This window comes from Podarcis erhardii, assembly GCF_964252035.2.
Source record: "Podarcis erhardii genome assembly, chromosome: 17".
NCBI lineage: Eukaryota > Metazoa > Chordata > Lepidosauria > Squamata > Lacertidae > Podarcis > Podarcis erhardii.
In genome coordinates this window covers 10442346-10464103 of record NC_138515.1, presented here as the reverse complement: position 1 = coordinate 10464103, position 21758 = coordinate 10442346, and the positions used below count along the sequence as shown (strand labels likewise).

Sequence of the window (21758 nt, the reverse complement as noted above, 5' to 3'; positions counted from 1 at the left end):
AAACGCCTTGGTACTCAAACAACTTGGAACCCAAACACTGCAAGCTTGGAAGTAAGTGTTCCGGTTTGCGAACTCTTTTCGGAAGCCGAACTTGCTCCATTTTGAGTGTTATGCTTCCGATTTGAGTGCCACACATCCGTTTTGAGTTTACACTGAGGTCTGTCAGTTTTTGCCATTTATTTTGTGTTTTTGTTTCTGTGGCTTTTTGTTTTGTTTTTGTGACTGTGTGGAACCCAGTTCAGCTACTGATTGATTGATTGTATGACTGCAGTACATTGTTTCTTGCTTTCATTTTACGGATCAATGGTCTCGTTAGATAGTAAAATTCATGTTAAATTGCTGTTTTAGGGGCTGTTTTTAAAAGTCTGGAATGGATTAATCCATTTTGCATTACTTTCTATGGGAAAGCGCACCTTGGTTTTGGAACGCTTTGGTTTTGGAACGGACTTCTGGAATGGGTTAAGTTTGAGAACCAAGGTACCACTGTAATAATAATAATAATAAAATTGTACCCTGACCATCTGACTGGGTTGCCCCAGCCACTGTGGGTGGCTTCCAACACATTTAAAAACAATATTTTGTGAGGTACCCTATATTCTGAACAGATGAATAGTCCTTCGCCTGTAACTGTGACCAGACCACTCCCCTGGAAATTCCCCACAGATAGTTATTCTGTGTTTTGTTTCTGAATATACACCTTCCAGAATATACACCTTCTTCACAAAAGCTAACTGGCCAGAACTGGGTAGATCTTTTCACATTTCACACGCTACAGTCATTGAGAAAGAGAGAACAGTCTCTAATTTCTAAAACATCACCTAGACTATGCTGCAAAATCGAAGTTAAAACATCACAAATCTCTTGCAATGATGGCAGTCCTGTGTTCAGGACACTCATTATCTGTGCTATCCAACCAAGTCTGTATAATCCATGTTCCAAAGTTCAATTGTCTTTTACGACCACTGGATGGTGACCCCACTGGGCACAGTAATCCAGCCAGGAAAAAATGGTGGCAGACTAGGTTTAGGGCACCTTTTCTAGCCCCTCCCCCTTTTTGGAGCCAGCAGAGTGGATCCTAAATAGGACTGCTCAGTCATAGATACAGCTGCTGAGCTACTCAACTGCCTCATTCCTTGAGTCGGAACGAATGAATCTGTATTCACTGCCCATGTGCCGGTTCATGACGAGGGGCTTCCAGATTTCACAGTCCTGCCCTCATTACCATTTGTCAATTGCCATGGGACTTCTTTGCGTCCGGGATGGGCTTTTGGAAGATGCCTGTGCGTGAATTTGTTTTATGTTGCAGTATTCACAGTAAGGCTTTTTTTCGATGGCATGAATAACACAACAACCAGTAGGTTCTTATCTGCTGCAGCCTTCATCCGCCTTCACAGCCACTGTAACATACCACTTGTTATCTTCTGCCTGTTCTGCCGTGGAGGACGTCTTGGATCATTCCTTGTCTCCCTTTGACCTTACTGCCTTGGGTGACCCTGCTGGGAGTACGAGACTCCCGACGGCTTCATTCACAAGGGTCATAGGAACGTGCAAGCCCAATCACCACGACAAGGTGATGATCCAGCAAGTGAGACATCAGGAATGGAACAGAACTGGTACATGAAATAATTCATCTCCACAAGCAGCCTGGATTTTACTAGTCTCAGATACCTATAAAGTTTAACCTGAAATTGAATCCAGTCAAGATGTGCCTTGTAGGCTCTTGAGTTTGGGAAATGAGCAGATTTCCTGTTCTTGTTGGGATTGCTCTCCCTCGGAGAGTTCAGGTATGTTGTTTGGGAGGTACACCCTGATCTGATTTCATTTCACTAATCCACAGAAATTATTCAGGAAATTGTGGCATTTGAATTCCTTAACAGTGAATTTCCATTTTGCTTTTGTCCTATTTGTTCACTTCAAAAATTCTAATTCAGAATGGGCATTTTCCACAATGAGCCAAAACTTTTGTTTAGGATTATCTCTTATCCCCAAGTTACTGATTACTGAATTGGCAGTTATAAATCAACAACGAAAGGCAATATAAAGAGAACAGATCCTGAGAAAGGGAAAACAACAATAAAATCACATTCAAACTAAATGTCAAGTATATAGTATATTCACAATATGAATAGATGTCTTGATTACCTTTGAAAATGCAACAATTTTTAAAGATATTGTTGCCAGGTACAATGAGTTCATTACAAAATCCATCAGGTTCCACCAGTCATGAATATAATCCTGCAGGCCGCCATCCCACATTTGTTTAATTTCACCCCAGATAAACCCTGCAAATATAGAAAGCAGTGATATAAGTTAGTTGTATGAATTGCTTAAGCTGTTGTGTTTATTTACTTAAAATGAAATAAAAGCACAAGACATTTTAAGCATCCTCAGCTACAACCATAATAGCCATTACAATCTATTAGTCACATATATTGTTATTTTTCATTTATGATTCACGTTTCATTCATATATATATATATATATATATATATATATATATATGGCATAATCAACGGGAAATTTTCCAGTGCAGTCCCACGGAAGAGAACAGGAGCTGCAGCAACAATGGTTACTATTCTGCTCACCATGTACTTTGGTTCCACTGACTGTAGCCTAAAGGCAATGGGGAGAATTACTCTGAACTTGGCAGGCTGTGAATTCAGGTTCAAATTTATAACTGCTTTTCAAACTTTGATTTTTGACCTTTAAACAACACTTCCTGAAATTTAGCACCAGTGGTCACCTGCTGTTTAAATGGCACTTCAGAGGAACTGCATGTGATGAAAAACTCAGTCACCTAAAGTGAAATTTATTGTTGGGAAATAATTGTTTTATTACTATTCACAGCAAGGAACACCACCTTTTTGTTTTCCATAGCACTCATAACTGATTTAAGACACTCATTCTGGGAAACAGCTAATAGGAAACACTTATCAGATGTTATGCATACAGGCAGCTTTGCTTGACCAAATCAGGATATATTTCAAGCAGCTAATAAATTTCAGTGTGGCTGATATACCTTGGAAAATAATAGTTCTAGGGAGAGAATGTAAAGAGCCTTTTAGGGTGTAATCCAGTACTGAACATCCTTCAGCTGAGGGGCTAAAGGATTTGGTGACAACCATGGTAGATGCCACTCAAAAAATACAGGTGAAATGGCCAAAACAGGGCAGACATGGGTGAGATGTGGGTGGCACAGGAGAGTAAAATACTTGGATAAAATCCTATACCCTTAGAATTTTACAACAGCCACAGACCTGCTGCAAATAACTTTTCTCCCATTGTATTTTTTTAAAAAAACTAGGCAACTTCCTGTGCCATCACAAGAGTGTAGGATGTGAACTCAGAATCCAGTTACAGCCTATTGCTGCCATATATAATTCCCCAAAAGAGATACCATAACTCAAGATGACAGGGTGAACACAACATGGGATTTGGTTATATATTTTTGTGCACATTTAGGAGTTCTCAAGGAGGAGCCATTAAATTCCAGCTTTTTCTCCATCACATTCACACATTCCCAAAACATTGCTAATGGTCTTTTTGATCATCATGAATAGCAGTAACTGGAATCATTGCAGCTAGGGCCAAAATAATAATGCCAAATGTATTCAGCAAAAGGACTTGGAAGTTAAGCGCATGCTTAAATCTCTTCTGTTGATTGAAATCAGTGGGTGAGAAAGAACATATGAGATGGTAAGCAGCTTGGAGGAGATTCTGATCAGAAAAAGGCCAGGAGTCAGCACTTCCTTCCATGTAACTACTTTGTTGAAAACAGCAACCGACTGGGGCTGATTTTAGTTGTTGTTGTTTATTTCTAAAGAGAAACTTGCCAAGACCTTATTAATGTGCACTTGCACGAAAACACAGAGTTTGACAGTCTATCTTTTGCTCTACTGGTAATCCTCTCTCTCCCCTTCATCTCCGGTAATCTAGCAAAACCAATAAACATTAACCTATATTGTCTCAATACTAAGGTCAGTGACACAAGCAATTATTTTAGGGGAATGTCGCAAGATGTTTAGTGGTATTTACAAAGAAGAATGGTAGCCTCTTTACGGGAAACAAACATTTTGAAACTGCTTTTATAATAAAGTCAAACTGTTCAAGATCTGACAAGAATCCCAGGAGCATAATGACAGGAATGATTAATATATTTGAGGCTGCATTCCTGCTCACGCCAGTCACAGGTTTCTTCACATAAACCCACTAGAACTTCTGCTTCCTACCCCAAGCAACTGCTAAACTCACTTTTCACCTTACCAACTCCATTTCTGCAACCACTTCTCCAACAGCCCTACAGCCCTGATCTGGACCTGTTTTCCACCTTTGCCCCCATGTCTGTGACTCCCCTTGCATCTTCCTCCTACCTTGCAGCTACTAAACATCCTTATCATCCTCCACCCAGCTAAGAAGTCACCATCACCTCCCATATTTCAGACACTTTCGTGTTCCTGCTTTCATTTTTAACCCCTTTCCCATGCCTTCTACTCCCTCGTTTTGTGCAACCCCCTTTGCACCCCATTTTCACCTCCACTCGCTTTCCCCCTCTACCTTCCTCATTCTTCTTAAATCACCCCCATTTCCATGCCATCTCCTCTCTCCTATTGCACAGCCCAATTTGCACACGTACACCATGCTGATATACGTTTGTTGCTTTCAGATGACTATAATCCTAACAGCAAGCACGGCAGCTTGTTCTGTTAAGAGAATACTAAGTTCAGTTGATTGATGTTTATTTATGGGTGTTTGTTTGTTAATAAACGCATGATTGTGGGAAGCTACGATGGAATATTTGATGGCTTCACATACTTTACTTTGCCGTGCCAGTTCTAGGAGTGATGTAGCTGAGGGGGCTGAGAATCAGCCCCCTTGGGGGAATCTCTAGTGCCTTGCCTTGAAATGCCCTGTTTTGGGGCTCTCTACTTGCTTCTGCTGGTAGCTTACTGGGTTAGGGGCCCCGCCCCACATCGGTGGCACTCCTATCCATCATCAAAGGCCAGCAGAGAGGAGCCTGTACTGTAGTCTACCTTTCTACTCATCAACATCAGGTGTTAGGATTGCAGCCTTAGTGTTCATTGCATGTACCCTGATATGTATGTGCACTAAGCACATAATGCAACTGACTAAGGAAAAAATAGAGGGAACATAGAGATGTATCAAAACAGGGACAATTAGGTGTCCCAGAAAGCTGCCTGAAAACAGGGACTGCCCCTAATAAATTAGAGCACATGCAGTAATAGTCTCAAGAAACTGGCCCAAAATGCAATGTCAAAAAATCAGACTTTGCCACAAATCAGCCAGTTATTGGCTCTTCAGTGGAAAGATATGAGTTATGGGTACAGATTCTTATTTATATGGATTGTTTTCTATTAAGACTGAAGAACTTCCATTAGAATGGTGGAAGAAGCCCAGACTTTTGTTATACAATTTACTGCTGGCAATGAAGCATAATGATCTACTTTGTGTTTTCCTTACTGGAATGGTGGAACTTTGTTTCTGATTCCCCCTCTCCCCATATGTTTTTTTTTTTTAAGCTACATCATTTCCCATTTTTAAAATCTAGAGCAAAAATGCTAGTTTAGCCTATTTGTCCAAGTGGAGAAAAGCATCTGGATCTGACTGCCCACCATTCAACATATTAATTTGAAAGTAATTTTAATTCTGAAATGAAATTAAAGTTGAAATTCCTTTCCTTAAAAATTCCTTAATCTTAAATGGAATTTTCTGTTATTGACCTAGATGGGTTGCGGATAGATTAATGAACTAGTTTATAAGAGAACCATAGAATAAACTACAATGCCCTGCTGTATATGCTAGGCAAAGCTAGACAATTACAGAAGAGTTATGCGAGTCAACTGAATTTTCTTTACTAATACATTTACCCAGGACCCACGGTAATATCATCCATTCGACGATGGTTGGTGGAGGTCCCTGCATGTTCAGATCTGACCTGTCAATGTGCTGAGAGGCAAGCAGCAGAAGGAACAAGAAAGTCAAGTAGGATGCAGTATGGCAGATAAATTTGATGAATGGCTTCCTGATGAACAGACCCAGTGGGCTCTTGGGAGCTATCAGGTAGCAGATAGAGAAGACGGGGAAAAGAAATCCAATGATGACGCAAGTCAACATCTTCACGGCCCAGTGGCGCCTCCTCCAGCCAGGGAACTCATCATACCAGCGAGAGGCAAGCAGTTGTTGGCAGTTTGGCTGGGCAACAAACTAAAGCAAAAGAAAAAGAACAGTCAAATCTCTCCCACCTACTACATCATTACCTGTACATTGTACCACGGCGGAGGAATTTCAGCAGGTACCGAGCTGTTTCGCCTGCCTGCCTAATGGAAATTATCTATATGACAATCTGAAATGGACTCCCTTTATGACCAAATATTGAAGGTACAAGAATCTTGTCATCCATTGCCTCCAGTCACATTAATGCATTTTCTTCTTCTTCTTATCTCAGTGGTACAGCCATGGAAAAACCCACCTAGAGGAAATGTTCTCTTCAGTGCAACTTTTACTGGATCCCTCTCAAGGACTGGACTTAGCAACACTACTCAGCCATCATTAGATCAACTTTCAAATTCAAATAAAAATTAAAAGAACACAAAAGTCCCAGTTGCGATGCAATTCCTCTTGGGACTTAGAACACCAAATGTTCTGAACCTGCTGTGTGCGTCCATCTATAGGGCCCTGGAACTGAATCCAAAGTGGCTTAATTCGTGCAGATTTGGGTTTAGCCCAGAACTGCATACACGCACCTTTTAGGAACAAAAGTTCTGTAACGGTATTAGGTTTGCCACTGTTTTATCAACCCTGACACTGCATCCATTGCACAGAAATTAGGCAGGTAGAATTTCCCCCTTACGTCAAACCAGCAAATGTTTCATCTTTATCATTTTTAGCTGCTAGTAAAGACACAACAGCAGCAACTCTAAATGGAATATGCACTTACTGCACAAATACCTGCAATTTCCTCTGCAACATACAATAGCAGCCACTGATAAAGAAGCAGCAGAGAAACCATAGTTAGTGTCTTTTGTCCTGCCTAATCCCTGCCCCCACTTCATAGACATAGAACAGGCATATCCACAATTAGGATATAATGTGAACAGAACAGGAATCATGAAGGTTATGACTAGCCACAGCTGAAAGTAGAACATTCGACTAGATGGACCACCATTTCTGATGTTCAGGAGTGCTGATGCTAAGAAAGCACGAGGAAACTCTAATATTGTGACTATCTTAAAGTGCTTCTCTTGAGGATATACAGGACGATCTATTTCCAGTCTGTGTCACTTTTACACTAATTAACAAAAAAAAAAAAAAAAAAAGAAAGAAAGAAAGAAAAGAAAAGAAAAAGAAAAGTATGAAAATTTGAATTTAAATACATATTTTAAAATGTCTTTTCTTCCTTTTTAATTTCAAAAAATAAGGATTTTGATGCCTTCTAAGTCAAGAATTATGTTGCAATAGTCAGAAAATTTGATTTGCATATTTGCTTGGAAGGGACGAATCAGGCAGTTCAAACTGGAATTTGTAAAAATTAAATCCAAAAATCTCTAGTTTCTCTTCAGAAGATAATCATAGGAACATAGGAATCATAGGGACATGGGCAACTGCCTTATAGTGAGTCAAACCACTGGTCCATTTTGCTCAGTACTTCATTTTCTACATGGGCAGCAACATTCCAGGATTTCAGGCAGAGAATATCTTCCAGAGTTTAGGGCAGGGGTCAGCAAACTTTTTTCAGCAGGAGGCCCTTCTACTGTCCCTCAGACCTTGTGGGCGGGAGGCGGACTATATATTTTTTTTTGGGGGGGGGGGATGAACGAATTCCTATTCCCCACAAATAACCCAGAGATGCATTTTAAATAAAAGGACACTTTCTACTCATGTAAAAACACGCTGATTCCCGGATCATCCACGGGCCGGATTTAGAAGGTGATTGGGCTGGATCTGGCCTTAGTTTGCCTACCCATGGTTTAGGGCAATGAAGCAAGCCCAGAGAAGGCTTGAATGCAAGTGGAAGGAAACTCCAGACAAATGGAACCAAACGCTAGTAAAGTGCTCATTTTCATGTCAATTTGGTAGCATTGAAAGCAGTGGAGAAAGCGTATTTTTCTGCTTTCATTGCATCTCCACTACTCCATCCATCGGCCTCTCTCCACATGAACCCTGCATTCATCATCTGAGGCCCTTCTCTGGGTGCCCCTCTGAAGGGAGGTTGGGAGAGCGATGACATGATAACAGGCCTTTTTCAGTAGTGGCTCCCCACTGTGGAATGCTCTCCCCAAGGAGGCACAGCTGGCAACACTATTGCGTTTTTAGCTGCCAGGCAAAACCATTTTTATTCTCCCAGGCCTTTGGCCCTAAAGGATAATTTGGTATGTCTGTGGCACCTTTTTGTACTAATCGTTTTAGTGTGGTGGGTTGGATCAGTCGCAGTAGCATGTTATTTTTATTCTTACTTTTTAAGTCACTTTGAGACACTCTAGTGAAGAAGTGCCAAATAACTGTAATAAATAAATAAATGGCAGCTCTAGTCATTGCACACAGTCAAAGCATGGCCAACAGAAGGAAACCATTAGTGTAATACTTAAGGCTCTTTTCAGACTATTAAAACATGATGGATGGTTGAATTTAATTTAATCTACCGGATACTAATGTATTTTTAGAAACTCAATTATCTCTTCTAATTAAACATGTCAGTTGGTAGTTATTTAAATCCTACCAATTTATAATACATGCTTCAATGTGCTAGAATATAACATCTATAGAAAGCACAGAGTAAGTCCCAGAATGCTATTACCTTACCCCTAAGAGTTTTATCAGCATGGAATTATCATTGAATTATCATCCATACAATTGTTTTTGGATAACTATATAAATGTCAGAAATAAAATAAGTAAATAAACTAGATTTTTGGGGCAAATCTGAAATCCCTACCTTATGCTTGAGGGGCTTATTTTGTTTTCATGCTGATAGGAATAAGAGAAACTGAGACTCCAAAGTGCTGCAGGACAGTAGCAGATTTTGTGATTGTACTTATCTGAACACATGGTTTAAATATCTATTTGGGCATATGGATTGCTTATATTAATCTGTATATTTAAATAAGAATTGATGGAATATTATTATTGTGGCTGGGGAAACCCAGCCAGATGGGCGGAGTAAAAATAATAAATTATTTTTTAAAATAAATATGATGTCAGCTGAAAAGGCTGTTATCTCGCCTACCGTTTTTCTTTTTGTATTTGCAAATAAACAGATCTATTTAAAAAGAAATAAAAAATAATGATTTATGCAAAGTACTGTTTTCACTGCCCTGGAGTGTGGAGGGCTGGAAATCCTGGTTGTGTGTGTCTTGTCTTTACATGTGTTTATTGTGAGAATGCATGTTTAAGAATGTGCGTTTGTGAGAGAGGCAGAGTGTGTCTTCATGCCTGGTGACTGTGTGCACTGTATATGTGTGGTGAATATGCATGTATGTGGGTGGGGGTGGGGGAGAGAGAGAGAGAGAGAGAGAGAGAGAGAGTTCACACACATACAAAATTAGCCATTCCCAGCGTGGGCATGTGGGGCTTAAGGAGGTGAGCTGACCATCAATATGACCCTCAAACCAAAAAATGTTTAGCCACTCCTGTTCTACAGTATGAACCTGGCTGATTTTGGAGATAGTTTGGGGAGGCCTTCTGACTATCTTGCTGATAACTGAGGCTTGATTTGTGGGAACATGTAATAGCACCTTCTCTCTTGCTGTATTTAGGCTCAGAATGCCATAAACCAAGGAGATCCAATTCCCTGTCTTCTTGATGTCCTTCTTTTTATTTACGGACATTGCTTTTTTTACTTACAAGCTTTATTGAAATATTTAAAAATAAATTACCAAACACAAAGTGTTGTCTTCCAAGACAGATATGTGTACAGATATTAAGTCTTGTATGCAGTCATACACGTGACATCTAAACAAGCTTGTAAAATCATGTAAATTGGAGTATACTTTAATCTAAAGCATTAAAATAATTTATCTACTGGCTGCTGCGACTGAGACCAAAGGGAGGTTACTGTACTGTTAATAAAGAAGAATACATTGAAAACCAACCTCGTATCTGGATCCCGGTTTGGACTGAAGAAGGAAAGTTGGAAAGATCCCTCTATCCAGGGATTAATTGACTTTTGGGACATGGACTTGGATTTGGAGGAGATTGAAGTTTTGGGGGCCTTTGGATTTGGAAGAATCTTGAAATACGTCCTGAAACACTTTATAGACCCTAGCTTCAACTATGGAAATTTGGCTGAACTGTCCAGAAGGAATAAAAATATTGTTAGGATGGAGTTTTCTCGAGATTTGCTCTGTAGCATTAAAGAATATGAAGAAGATTTGCAGAAGGGACCTGGAAAAGAGTTAAGAGCCTCGGACATAAGATCTCCAGGTTGATGGACTATATGGAATTGACGGAAAGGACTGGCAGAATCCGAAACCAGGGAGAGGAGTTGATGGAAGAAGATTGAAAAATTTAAAGTTTATATTTAGAAATATTGCAAAATTAATGAGTGATAGAAAAATGGTGGATTGATATTTTATGGATTTAGCAGAAATGTTATAAGGAGTTAAGTATATATAAATATTTTAGTTTTAATGTTAAAATAAGGTTTAAAAAATATGTTATGTATAATATGACAGAGAATAGAGAAAGATGGAAAGGATTTGCTGAAATAACTAGTAGAAGTGGAATACAAAAAGGGAGGTGAGAGGAAGTCGAGGAAACAAGGGAATGAAAGAAAGAGTATCAAAAAGGGGGATGTATTTTTATTTATTTATTTATTTTAAATTGTTTTTGTTTCATTTTATTTAGGGTTAGGGTCAGGGAGTGAGTTTTGTTTAGTTTAGTTTAATGGGTTTAGTTTAATGGGTTTAGGTTGTGTTTTGTACTGTTTATATATTGTATTGTATTGTCTTTTTTTGTTTTTTCTCTTCTGTCTTCTTTCCTTTTAAAAGTAATAAATATTATTTGGGGGGGGGGAATGAAAACCAACCTCTTATCACTCTCCAAAGGTGAGTTAAGTGTTCCATATGTGCTATATTACACACATATCGGGTCCAAGTTTCTGTGGTGAGAGGGGGTGTTTATTACAATTGGAAGCAGATACTCTTTATGTTTGACATTTGGGATGATATCATTTCCCATTGACAGCAGGGCTAACATGGGATAGCGTACAAGATGTTGCCCTATAATGGTGGATAATTGTGGGGGGAAATGGGTGCAGAAATCTTTAAGAGACACTCCCCCCACATGTGGAGGAATGTGCCTTTAAGCTTATATCTTATCCAGCATAAGGGTGAGAGATTACCTATTTTTCTGTCTATAAGACACCCCCATGTATAAAACACCCCCTATTTTGGGGGACTCGGATTTAAGACAATAGGGAGAGACATTATCCACGTATAAGATGCCCCCTAATTTTTGACATAAATTTTTAGGGGGGGGAAACCCCTAGTCTTATACACGGGAAAATGCAGTAGCTAACTTCTTAAAAAGCATAGGGGCACCCAGGGGCATCTTATAATGACTTCCTACAGTTTAGCCAAAATGGTATGCAGTGTTGGTTTAGATCATAGAGAACCCCACTTGTGTTCATCGATTTGTTGGCCTAAATCTCCTTTCCACAACTCTTTTAAGATTCTGCCCATTGCCCATTTGTAGGTTCAATAGTGTCTTATAAAGTAGAGAAGATTAATCTTTAAGCTCCATATTAGATCAAATTCCCAAAGCTTCAAACATTACTTTATTTATTAGGATCTCATGCATATCTATGACTAATTTTTCTTCTTGTATTTTTGAATGTTTCAGTTCTTTTACTGAATATTGTCAATTGTGGTATCATCCTGTTGTAAATGATCCGGAGTACCTGACATTGAGGCAGAAAAGTAAAACAGATGGCCTTTAGATTAAATAAATAGTATATGAAGATGCTGGGGAATATTGTACTCTGATTTTGAGTTTGATGTGACCAAGATACTGATAATTCTAGCTCTCATTTCCATGGTATTCCAGGGAGACTGATGAGATTAGAGCTGTATAAAAATAGAGTTTGTGGTCAGAAATGACTGGGTAGGGGCAAACAAACTGGAGCTCTGTACAGTACGGGCAGATGTTTAAGACTATGCATTCGCCTCAGATAATGTGGCTAATATGAGAATACTTGCCCTGGAGATATTCCGAATACCTCAGAATGCAGGGTGGCTGTGATCCAAGGAAATCCAAGAAACAGGCCAAGGCTTCAGAATTGCTTGTTTTCTAGTTTGATACGTTTTTGTAATCTCCCCAAAAGTCTCCATAAATGGAAACCATCAGGCAGGAGGGGAAAAGCAGAGGATGTGAGTGTAGGTCTGTGATTAATAGGCTCTAGTTTCCAATCAGGGAATGTCTTTACTTGGGGTCTCATTTAATTTCCAGTCACATTGCTAGTTCTGCTTTGCCTCATGAGTCATGCCCACATCCAACTCTGTCCTAATTAGATCTGCACTATCTGTGTCATTAATGTGAATGAGTAGAGTGTGTGTGTGTGTGTGTGTGTGTGTGTGTGTGTGTGTATCCCCTTTTGTACATGGTCCAGAACTGTAGTTTATAAATATAAACAACCAATTCAAAAATAAGTTGGGGACGTCTATCTGAAAGGCCTGGTTTAAGAATCACAATTCATTCTTAAACCATCTCAGGCTGAAATTAATTTAGGTACTGAATCAGGCCAAAGGAGGGGGAATGAGGCTGACCAGTTAACTCGCCTCAATGTTTTCTGCTTGTATATAATGAAATACATAAAGATTCGACTTCTGATGTTCGAGCAAAACTAGGACCCTGGTTTGAACAAATTAACACACAACCCTTATTAATATTTTTTTTAAAAAACTCCAACTTGTCATCATGCTCTGCAGTTCTTGCATACAGTAGGGAGTCACAACAACTGCGGCAATAGCTCTGGTGATTATCTAATGCTTATCAGATGGATTTCCCCTAAATTGATTTCTGAACTTTGAATATTATTGTTATTCATGTTTCTATACTGCATTTTATGCTGCTTTTACAATTAAGTGTTTTAAATTTGTTGTTAGCTGTCCAGAGCCCGGATTTGGAACCGGGAAGGGCAGGGTATAAATAAAAAATATTATTATTATAAATTATTATAGGTACAGTTGGCTGGCCCAGGTGAGCTGTTTAATGGAGGGGAGGTACTGTGAAGCCCTACCCCCTCCACAAAACGTGGCTACAGGAGGGTTTAATGGAAGAGGAGGCATTTCGCACAGCAGTTTAGCAAGCCGCTTTGTGAAGCACCTCCCCATTCTTTGATGGGGGGGCAGGGTGGGAGGGGTGCAACTCAAGAGGGAAAAGGAAGGGCTTGGAGCAAACTCTGGGGGGATAGGGGGTGGCTGAGGGCACTGGCGGAGGAAGAGGAGTGTGGGGGGAGTGCAGCGCGATCCCAGTGGAATGCCATCGTGGCTGCCCCCCCCCCTGCCTGCACTGGGCGCCACGCCCCCAGGATGCACGCCAGCCCCGCCCCCGCCTGTTCTCTACCCTCCCCCCCCCCCGGTGCCAGAGCATGAAGCTCTGCCACTGACTGGAGGGTGGAGGAAGGGATGGGGGAAGGGTAAAGGAGTAGGTGAGGGTGGCAAGCAGAGCTGCAGCACCTAGTTACAGTGGTACCTCAGGTTACAGACGCTTCAAGTTACAGACTCCGCTAACCCAGAAAGAGTACCTCGGGTTAAGAGCTTTGCTTCAGGATGAGAACAGAAATCATGCTCCAGCGGCGGGAGGCCCCATTAGCTAAAGTGGTGCTTCAGTTTAAGAAGAGTTTCAGGTTAAGAACGGACCTCCAGAACGAATTAAGTTCTTCACCCGAGGTACCACTGTATTAATATTTTGTCAAATAATTCCCGCCTCTAATCACATTTTTAGCTTGGCTTAGTGTCAAATTCTGAGTAACTCAGCCATGCATAGGCTTCTGGCAAATGATAAAGAATGTGCTAATGCAGTCCTTGAGGTGAGCTATTTACAAGTATCTTTTGCTTTGCTGAATCCACTTCTCTGGTAATTAAATATTATATCTCCTACACAGCATTATTTTCTCTTTAGGCTTTTGTTGAATAAAAAGAACATTGATCCACATTTCCGGCAAGTCAGCATTAATTTCACCGCTGTTAGCAGTGGGATGGCTATTTAGACTCTGCTCAAGTTGCACAGATGCATGCCTGCTCTAGAAAGATGTGGATGGCAAGTGGCTATTTCTTATGCACATTTGGCTATGTGTTTTCCCAGTTCCTTTGGGTAAAGTCTGCAAGCTGAAAAGAGCTCCCTCAATAATTGAGAAGCAGCTTGGCATGGGCAAGGCATTTCCAAGACCACAATGCAGCCAGCCTTCTAAAAAGGAAAAAAAAAAAAAGTTTAAAATAGAGAGGGGTAGGCAGGCAGTGTTTGTGCTTATTTTATGCATTTTATCTCTCTCACTATGAAATGATACAACAAAAAGTAATTTGTGCACAATATAAAGTAAAAGGTGAACATGTATGCGTACTGCAACTGATCCTTCTTATAATGGCTCCCAGAAGTCTCCCAGTTGCTCAGGGCTTGATGTTCCACCACTCTTCTAAAGTGGACTTGTGATCCAAACTGGATACACTTTAATCAGATTGGGTGAGTCCATTTTGGAATCCAAGTTCTGCAGATCTCTCCTCCACAATTTCCCATCACTATGCAAGTTGGGGAATGGGATTAATGGATTGTCTTTGTTCTTGTTTTTATTATGTATTTTGTTTCGTTTTTAATCTCATATTTTTATGTTGAGAGCCACGGAGGAAGGGCATTATACAAATTTAATAAATGAAATGAAATAAAATTCCAGCCCACTACCACGTAAGAACTGGATTAAAATGCCTTCTAAACCAGTTGTTACAAACTTGGCAACCACTAGAAAAGAAGAGTTCAGCTCAGTCTTCTCCCCAGGAACTGTTTCTTAACTGGTGCCCTCAATGACAGCTTTTCCTCAATTTGCATCTTGATTCTGATCCTTAAATGGGAGACCTTTGTATTTATGGGGGTGCTGGATAATCCACATCAGTTGCACTCTAGAATGAAAACTCAATCCTTTGCTGTAAATGCAATATAAAATTTCTGGATTTTTATTAGCAATATGCTGTTTCCATGTCGACAGTCACTTTGAAAATTCATTGAAGACACTTTTCTATATTTATTGGAATATGAACCATCCTTACAAATTTTTCCCTAACTTGCCAACTTTTAACTCCTTCCTAATTGCCACATATGGTGAAACTGTTGGCTCTGACTCATTTGCTGCTGCTTTTTATCTACCGGTATATTGATTTTTCTTCCAGTAGGTGTTGTTAAAATCATAATTCTCTTTGTGCAGACAACATGTTGGAGATAAGGAGAGCAAATCAATCCTAGGTCAAGTTATTACAACTTGTTAGTATCCCACAAAAACAATGGGGCTGGAAATAGAAAGGCATACAGCAAAAAGCCAAAAATGTGAAATAATTGGCACGAAGGAGGTCAACCCTGTTCCACCATACCCTGGGACAGACTCATAGACTTTGGGCACTTCCAGATTAGCTATTCTCTGGTGGGATTCCATCACATACTGTTATATCTCGCCCTGACCTGGTACCAGACATGAGGTCCTTGAAGGATCAACCAGACACTCCACGCGGTCAAGAACTTTGAGGAGCTAGCAGGGTCCTGTGAAACCAATGCCGAGTATCTCCTTGAGGGGTCCTCCAGGTTGGGACCTGCTGGAGAACCCCTGGAGCTATCAAAGGAGAAGGTAGCACCACCCATCAGTTCTCAAGAACACTGGTGCTAAAATATTTGGGTCAAGGCTAAAGAAAACATTACAGTGTGCATCTATGGACCCAAAGTCAGTGGTCTACTGATGAGCAAGGGGTATACACATGAGTATGCAACTAACATCAACTGTGGTCAGGCTGTGGTCCAGGAGGCAAGAGAACATAATGTCTCCTTCCCAAGTCTTTCATTTGCTGGAAACAACACAACCTTGTTTCTAAGTCTAGTTCCCACGGCTTGATGAACTTATGCTACTGATCTTGGACTGTTTCCTAGACTGATTCCCTGTGCTTGACCTTGGTTTGTTTGGACTGTGCTGCACCACCAACCCTGACTATTCTGTTGACTAATTTGGTGAAAGGCTTATGCCTCCTGGGATTGGGACCTTAGCCCTTGAGGATACGCACTGTTTTTACTGATGTCATTGTTATTGAGGATTTGTCCTCTTAATGGTGTTGCATTAGTCACAAGTGCTCCCACATTAAAGTTGATTTGTACTTTTAAAACTGATGAGATGGTCACATGGCATAAGTAGCAATCTGTGCGTGATCCATAACTTTTGGCACATATCATTAAACTTTTCATACCAGAAATGTTCCCTTTTTTCTTTTTTAACTACTGATGTGCTATGGTATTATGGCAATGTGCCGAATTGAAGTTGCTTCTTTGTGAAATAGCTACTCCCACATGCTTCCTGTTGATGCTGTTTTTGTGGAACCGAGTGAAGGTTTAGCACAGTAATCACAGCCTGAATATTAAAACTGTAAAAGTGGAAGTATGGTGCTGGCATGCTGCCATTCTGCAAATAACTTCTACTTAAAAGGGGGATGGGGGAGAGATAAAATTGCTGCCCACCTGCTCTTTTTCGCTGCTTGCTGGCAGCTATGGTGGCTCCACTTGTGTCAGGGGGGTGATCAAAGGGAAGCTTTGTGACTGGCTTAGCCTCTTAAGGTTTTGTTTTGCTCAGAGATGGGTGTATGCTTAAACGCAGAACAATGTGGTGGCTGTTTGTGTGCAGAGCAAGAGAGAAACTAGAGAGGTGATTGTGTGCCATTGCAACACAGAGGCAACTGATGATTTATGTATTTTCCTCCTTCTTTCCCAGCTCCCTTCCTTCCAGATGCCAGATCTTTGCCCAGCTACAGGGCACAGGGAGGGAAGAAGAGATCAGACTTATTGCTGCAGACTGAGAGAAAAGAACAGCTGTGCTACTGCTGGTGCTTGGAAAAAGCACAGTGATATGGCAGCATGGTATCATACAGCACATCTAACTTCTACTTCTGTAGAGGGGGAGGGTCAATAGAGTGGATGGTGAGGGTGCAAAAATGGCCTTGGAATTGCTGGAAGATGCCAGTGCAGAGTCAATAATGCAGGAGTATTAGAAAACATTAATGTAGCAGGAGGAGGGTCAGACAAATACATTATAAATCCACACTGAAAGGGTATAGTGCTTATTGCTGCATAAACCTGGCATAAGACATCTGTCTGGAGTTGCTCAGACTGGCAAATTCAGGTTGTGCAACTCAAGCTGTTTGGGAGGTTGCATGCAACAAGTCTGCTTCCCCCCAAATTCAGACTTCTCGCGAAAAGAAAAATAATGCAAATGGGATGGCACTTGCTTTGACACAACATCATCAAACCTCCCCGCAAGCCAATTGGAATGAATACTCATTAAATGGCCAATATCATCTACTCTCCCTGCAAAAAAAATCAGGATGTATGTTCAATAAACAGATATTCTGGAAGTGCTCTTACAAAACAGAGGAAAACATTTTTTAAAAAAAAATATATGCGTGAATGAATTGGATAGCAGTGTTTCATTGCATAAATCAAGCTTTATGAAGTAAATTCTTCATATGCTACATTAAAGGCAGATGGAACGGACTCCACAAAAAATAATCTAGGGTTCGTCTGGAATTCTCATGTGATGGGATTCTGTGCAAGCAGAAAATGGCTACATATCCATAATTGATCTACAAATTGTTGCAACAGATGAGCTGTTTGGATAGAAACAGGCAGGTTAATCCAAACAGAGATGCAGGCTGAGACAGTCACCCCTCCTGGCTTGTGTGTTTCTCATTGGAGCTTTTTACACTCCCTCCACACATACTTTTGAACAGTCTCTTCCCACTACGGGTTAATCACAGACTGCTGTGAGAATATGCCTCAGTTTTAAAGGAATTTTATTGCTTGGGATGATGGAGTGGCATTAGAAAAGTACAATTCTAAAAGCCCACTTGGGGCTGCAGAATTGGTAGTCATGTGGTTCTTGGAATCTTAGCCATAATTAGTTTCCTCCTCCCTACAGTCTGATTTCAGGTAACACCTAATTAAAAGGCAAAGAATGCCATCTGTTAAAATGGAGCTTGAGGAAATTGCTCAGCTTTGACGAAGTATCAAAGACCAAATGAAACCTCTGCAATATCACATTTGTTATGATGGCTTTCTAACTTGGTTATACTTTTGTTATAAAGCATAAAATGTTAAGGTGGCACAACCAAATAAGCAATGCACACGCATAGCTAAATATCATCTTAGGACTGTTTCTTTAAATGAACTCTGCTTTAAAAATATTTGTATTTATGTTAGCTATTTGCAATGTCTGAAAATCTTAAAATATAATCTAAAAATATTCTCGTGTTACACAATAAATTATCTGAGTAGAACCATGTGCTATGAGGCAAACAGGATACCCTAACCCTGTGTTTACATTGCAATACTGAAGCTCCATGATTTGCGAACAGTATCTTCCTGGACCTATCTTCACATGACTTTCTAGTTATAAAGAATTATTTTTACTTAGTTATTAAAAATTATATACCACTTGATTATAAAAAGCAAACAGACCTCGAGGTGGTTTACAAAAAAACTCCTATTATCAGTTAAAAACAACTATTAAAAGCATTCAAAAATAATTAAAATCAATGCTAAAGGGTGTGATTAAAATATCAACATGTGGAAATTCATCAGTTATGATAAAAAAATAACTTTGAATCAAACAAAACAGGCTATCATCTCAAGCATCATGTGACTAGCACGGTGATCCAAATCCCTTTATAGACTAATTGGCTGGAGTTAGTCTCACTCACTCAGTGCTTGAAGCAGAAAAATCAGAACTTTCTGAATGAGTCTAAGAGGTGATAAAGGAGGTATTGCTCCCCTTGAGAACTGCATTACTGCATTCCTAATAATATTTTTTATATTTCTTCTTTATGCTTTTCAGCTTCAGTAAGTAAATTGTTTGGTGCAGCCTATTTATTCAAAAATAGGTTCAATTTACCTCAGTGGCACTTATTCCTACTAAATGTGCATAGAATTTTCTAAGACATACTTGCAACTACAGTCGTACCTTGGTTTTTGAACAGAATGCGTTCTGGAAGTCTGTTCGACTTCTGAAATGTTCAGAAACCAAGGCACTGTTTCCAATTGACTGCAGAAGTGTCCTGCAGCCAATCAGAAGCAGTGGAAGCTGCGCTGGATGTTCGGCTTCCAAGGCAGAGTTCTCAAACCGGAACACCTATTTCCGGGTTTGCAACATTCGAGTTCCAAGTTGTTCGTGAACTAAAGCTGTTTGAAAGCCAAGGTACGACTGTATCGGACTTATAGAAGACATCTGAAGGCAGCCCTGTTTAGGGAAGTTTGTTTTTAATATTCTGCTGGAAGCCACCCATTACTATTATTATTTCAAAGTCGTTTTGTTCTCACTGAATTACTGGACTATTGTGGCTCAACCAAGAGGAACGTAACCCTTCTAAGTAGTTGTTCATGACCAGCACCTGATGTGAAGGCTGGAGTCAGAGTGGTAGCTGAAGCAGGGGCTGAGCCAGGAACCTCTAGGGCTGAGCCAGGGAGTTCCAGAACAGGACAGAGGGAGCTGGAAGAACATTAATGAGCTCAAAAGGGAGCTGTTAACCTAACGAAGGTTCAGAGAAGACCCAAAGAATTGCACAGTCACCACCAGCTCTTCCTCTAACAGGTTCTTTGCTGGGTCATTCCTTTAAGCTGGATTGTCACCCAAGTAGATCCTGGCAATAAAGCACTCTTCCTGCGACTCTGGGCTTCCTGTTTGGTTCTGCTGCCATTTTCACTTATGAGAGCTGGAGGGGGAGAATCAGAGATCGTGGCAGAGCTTGGCATGGGGTCCTTGGGTAGCCTAAGTTAGACATCTCTGAAGTGGGGTACATCAGGCTGCCTTTGGATTACCTGCCAAGGAGTGTGGTGGAGTCTCCTTCTTTGGAGGTCTTTAAGCAAAGGCTTGACGACCATATGTCAGGAGTACTCTGATGGTGTTTCCTGCTTGGCAGGGGGTTGGACTCGATGGCCCTTGTGGTCTCTTCCAACTCTATGATTCTATGATTCTATGATTCTACCTCCAAGTCTTCAGTTGGAAGAGAGTCTGTAGGGGGCCAAGACTCTTCCTCTGAAGGGATCTCACTAGTGTCTGGGTCAGATAGGTTCCTACCAGTAGCCTCCATTTCCTCACCCAACACAGTGCCATCTGTCTGATTTCTATACCTTCACTGATTTGATTATCATTATTACATCATCATGAAAGCCTCCACACATTTACAGGAAGCAACTATTTGCAGTAATGCACATTGCTGCTTGTGGAGGAATTCTAGGCTGTAAAATGAACCAGAAAATACTTCTGTCTTTCCACAGAGCTTAACGTCAGGCAGATATACTAACAGGATTTTTTTTTCATGAGAAAACATGAGCAGCAGTACTTCTGGATTTCTTATATGATGCAATATTTCAGTTTCTCGTATCACAAGAGCCTAATAACCGAATGTGCCCATTACCTTTTCTAAATTGAGACAATATGGTGAACAAAAGACCTTGACAGCAATTTGTCTCATTTGATGGGCATATCATCTATCTCATACATTATTTCAATTAAATCAGAAAAATATTCTTCTATACACTTACCTCTTTTTGACGGTACTTAATTGCCAGTTTGAGTCTTGCAAGTTCATTACCATTCTGCTCTTCTATTAGACTGTTATCATCTCTGTAGTTAAGAATAATTTCAAGTTCCCTGGAACTCCGTGTCTGATCCAAGAGGTCTTTTGCAAATTGCTTGCATTGCTGTGATAGTTCTTCATATTCAGATTTAAACTCATTCTCCACTTTGCTCAGTTCCTGAAGTTCCCAACTTAATTGGAAAGCTGTAAGAAAAGGATCCTCGCTTGACAGGGAAATCAAAGACGGACTTGAAAGAGCTCTGTAGATATTGAGCCTGGATCGGGAATGGCGAAGGCTGTCCACATCTGAGCTAGAGACACACTCCACACAGTTACAGCGGACTTCATGCGGTCTCGGAACAGAAACACCTTTCTGTACTAAAAGTTTTACGATCTCATAATTGTTTGTATGGGCAGCCAGGATAATGGGTGTGATGTCTGGTGTAAACTCTGAGAATTGTTTATCCAAAAGAATGGGTGGTACCTGTGGGAAGGGAAGTGAATACAGTTATACTGAATAGGTGTTATCTGTAGCTCAAGGTACAAGATATCAAGGTATAATCATACGAAGACTTATCCTTTTGGGTAGTACAAACCAATCCAGAACACAACTGAACTGGATAGATTACCTACCTGCCAACATCTCCATCTTATCTGACCTACACTTTATTTGCTGCCCTCCAGTGACTCAGCCATTGATTAAGCTCTTCCAATGTACTGCCTAAATCTGATGAAAATGAGAAATAGAGCTGGGTGCTATCCACATGCAGATGATACCAAATCTACTCCAAACCTTGCGCAATCTGGTTTCCTGACCACATGGAAGCCTATGTGCACTCATCTCTATGTAAGGAGGCTTCCCCTTTGCAGACATCTTCAGTCAAATGTGTGGCAGGATCTATGGCCCTGAGGTCGGGATATCCTGCTTCCCCTC

General features: G+C 40.5%; 1 protein-coding gene across 2 annotated transcripts in view; it reads right to left on the bottom strand.

The window, feature by feature from the left end:
- The window catches only part of TRPC4 (transient receptor potential cation channel subfamily C member 4), a 60011-nt gene that overhangs the window by 10198 nt on the left and 28055 nt on the right, over positions 1-21758 (bottom strand). The window contains exons 3-5 of one of the 2 annotated variants that reach the window (XM_081845791.1): positions 20790-21308; positions 5886-6222; positions 2143-2282 (exon numbers count right to left, since the gene is read on the bottom strand). In XM_081845791.1, the coding sequence (XP_081701917.1) occupies positions 2143-2282; positions 5886-6222; positions 20790-21308 (996 nt within the window). The remainder of the gene's footprint in view (positions 1-2142; positions 2283-5885; positions 6223-20789; positions 21309-21758) is intronic. The other variant, XM_081845792.1, reaches the window with a different exon arrangement.